This window comes from Carlito syrichta, unplaced genomic scaffold (genome assembly GCF_000164805.1).
Source record: "Carlito syrichta isolate Samal-C Ts95f unplaced genomic scaffold, Tarsius_syrichta-2.0.1 Scaffold315077, whole genome shotgun sequence".
In the NCBI taxonomy this organism is placed as follows: domain Eukaryota; kingdom Metazoa; phylum Chordata; class Mammalia; order Primates; family Tarsiidae; genus Carlito; species Carlito syrichta.
In genome coordinates this window covers 474,288-477,614 of record NW_007259173.1, presented here as the reverse complement: position 1 = coordinate 477,614, position 3,327 = coordinate 474,288, and the positions used below count along the sequence as shown (strand labels likewise).

The 3,327-nt window shown below is 49.6% G+C and overlaps 1 protein-coding gene across 1 annotated transcript in view; it reads right to left on the bottom strand.

The window, feature by feature from the left end:
* Positions 1-3,034, bottom strand: part of DNAJB13 (DnaJ heat shock protein family (Hsp40) member B13) — a 17,327-nt gene extending 14,293 nt beyond the window's left edge. The window contains exon 1 of the mRNA XM_021706036.1: positions 3,005-3,034. Within this exon, the coding sequence (XP_021561711.1) occupies positions 3,005-3,034 (30 nt within the window). The remainder of the gene's footprint in view (positions 1-3,004) is intronic.
* Between the last annotated feature and the right edge of the window lie 293 nt (positions 3,035-3,327).

The window sequence follows — 3,327 nt, the reverse complement described above, 5'->3', positions numbered from 1 at the left end:
AACCGGAACTACAGGCGCGCGCTATCACGCCCGGCTGATTTTTTTGATTTATTGTAGAGATGAGGTCTCGCCTGCCCAGGTGGGTCTCGAACCGCGGGCTCAGGCAATCCACTCACCTCAGCCTCCCAAAGGCGCGGGATTACAGGCTGAGCCACCGAGCCCGGCTTCCTCCTGGCTATTTTTAACTCATCCTTCAACATTCAGCTCAGGGGCCATCTCCTCCAGGGCACCCTCCCTGACTGTCAGCTTCCTTTCTAGGTTGGATTCCCCTTCCCAAGTCCCCAGTGCCTCTGATGCCAGTACTTAGCACATGTGTCCCATCGACTGTCTCTCCAGCTAGGGGGTGAGGTCCAGAAGTTGCTGAGTGCAGTTCTCAGTGTCTTCAGTGCCTAGCACCCAGCAGGAGTGAGTAAATGAATGACGTGAACTCATCACCCTGCAAGGCAGCCCCTCTCGCTGTGGGACAGCTCTGATTTCTAAGCAATGATTCCTCTTACTGAGCTGGACCTGCTGTCCTGTGACTTTCCCACCATCCATAAGGATCCTGGCTCTGTCCTGGAGGGCCTTACAGAGAGAATATCTACCTTCAGAGACTTGAGGACAATTGTCACAGCCGTCTAAGCCTGCCCTTCTCAAATACAAATGTCACAGTAAATGACAAGTAAATGCTACCACTGAGTACAAGCAACAAGGTTTGAAAAGAGTTTCATTTTTCTTTTTCTTTTTTTTTGAGTTGTAGTCTCACTCTGTCACCCAGGCTGGAGTGCAGTGGCACACTCGGTCACCACAACCTCGACCTGCTGGGCTCAGGCAATCCTTCCACCTCAGCTTTCCAAGTAGCTGGAACAACAGACGCCTGGCTAATTTTCTGATATATTGTAGAGACAAAGTCTGGTCAAGTTGCCCAGGCTGGTGTCGAACCCATGAGCTCAGGCAATCCTCTCGCTTCCGCCTCCTAAAGAGCTGAGATTATAGGCGTGAGCCACTGCACCTAGTGAGTTTCATTTTTCATATACATTTGAGTGGTTTCAAAATTATCTCTGGGCTGGGTGCAGTGGCTCACGCCTATAATCGCAGCAGTAGGGTTGCTTGAGCCCAGGAGTTTAAGACCAGCCTGGACAGCATAGAAAGACCTTGTCTCCACAAAAAAGTCAAAAAAATTAGCCAGGTATGGTGGTGCATACCTGTAGTCCCAGCTACTTGGGAGGCCGAGGCAGAAGGATCACCAGACTCCAGGAGGTCAAGGTTGCAGTGAGCCATGATTGTGGTGTCACTGCATTCCAACCTGATGACAGAGTGAGACCATGATATATATCTGCAGAACATCACATCTGCTTTCCTGAGTGGGAGTCACAGCTTGAATGCATAATTACAAATCATCATGGTGGTTTTCTTCTTCATATAAGTTCCGCATTAATTTTTTCTGTTACTATCTAGGTACTCCCATGGAAAAGCATGTCACATGTGACTTAGAGTTGTTGCAGGGAGAAGGGTCATGGACTGTTTCATGAAACACATGCAGCTCTCTTATTCACTCTTTGTATGACATGGTTCTACATGCAAATGATGGCCAGACATTTTCTCATACATTATTTCATCTAATCCTATTCAATACCACAACAACCCTTATTTATTATTACTATTTTTTTAGAGATGGGAAAACTTAGGCTCAGGGAGGTTAAGTAATTTACCCAGGTCACATTGCTGGTGGTTAAGTTAACCTGGATTCTGATCTAGCTCTCTGCAATGCCTAACTAAGCTGTGCTTACCTTTCTGCACTCTAACTGCCCTCCTGCTGGCAACCTTTTCCTAGATGAGTCCAACTGGCCAACGAAGTGCCCTGAGCAGTGGGTGGCATCATATGCTGCCCCAAATCATTCTCAGATGGCTTTATGAGTGTGTCTCTTACTTCCCCACCCATACAGTAGACCTGCCACATATCCCACTGAGATCCCCTAGGGATCCCTAGGCCCTGTAGTGGGCGATTCTAGTAGGTATGGCACCTAAATACTGACTGTCATTTACTAGTGCTGGTCTTGGGATAATGATGACACCTCTCAGGGTTGCTGTAAGGATTGAATGAAATAGTGATGGGAAGCTGGGCACGGTGGCTCACTCCTGTAATCCTGGTACTTTGGGAGGCAGAGGCAAGAGAGGATTGCCTGAGCCCAGGGGTTTGAGACCAGCCTGGGCAACTTGGCAAGACCTTGTCTCTACAATAAATCGAGAAAAATTATCCAGGCATGGTGGCATACACCTGTAGTCCCAGCTACTTGGAAGGCTGAGGCAGAAGGATCACCTGAGCTCAGCAGATTGAGGCTGTGGCGGCTGTGGGCATGCCACTGCACTTCAGCCTAGAAGACAGAGTGGGACTCTGACTCAAAAAAAAAAAAAAAGAAATTGTGATGAAAAGTTCTCAGAACCGCACCACCAACACACTCAGTAAATGGAGCTGCTATCACTGCCCAACTTAACTGAGTTATCCTGGACACCTCTTTTGCCCGCTAATGATTTATTTCATTCCAAGTCCATTTTCTCCCCTTTCTCGGTTGTGGTGACTTATTCAATGTCTGAATTCACCAACAAAATTAAGCAGTATGAGGTAAGGCTACCACCACACTTAGCCCAAATAGTAGGCACTCAATAAATGTTTTTTAAAATATTTTTTCAGAAAAAATGTGGTGATTCCAGTCTTAGACTTTCTTAAGAATGGACCACGAAGTCCTTATAATCTAGTGGAAGTGGCCAGGAGTGGTGGTTCAAGCCTATAATCACAGCACTTTGGGAGGCAGAGACAAGGATTGCTTGAGCCCAGGGGTTTGAGACCAGCCCAGGCAACTTGGCGAGACCTCATCTCTATGGTACATCAAGAAATTAGGGAAGCTGCAAGATGGCAAAGGGGCAACCCAGTCTCTGAAGCCCTCTGCAAAGGAGATCTGCAGTGGGTCTCTGACTCTCGCCCCGGGGGGCTGTGGACCCCAACATCGCAGCCTGCTCTTCATACGGAGCTCGGCCGTTGCCACCGCTGGGACATCGCAACGGACTAGACAGTCACTGCGGTGCAAATGGTGCCAGCGCCACCGCCGCAGCCCCTATCCCCACCGCCGCTGCCACTGCCACCGCTGCCACGGCCTCCGTGACAGCCATAGCATATCACACCACATGGGCCCAAGGCGATCCACATCAAACCCCTTCAGGGAAGATCTGCTGGAATCGCTGCCACCTCTCCTGCGACCGAGACTGTCCTGCCCGCCGCCATAACGCTCCTGTTGCCTGCCCTGAGGCAGGCAGCCATCTTGTTCCTGTCCGGCCCCACCCCCTCTGGGG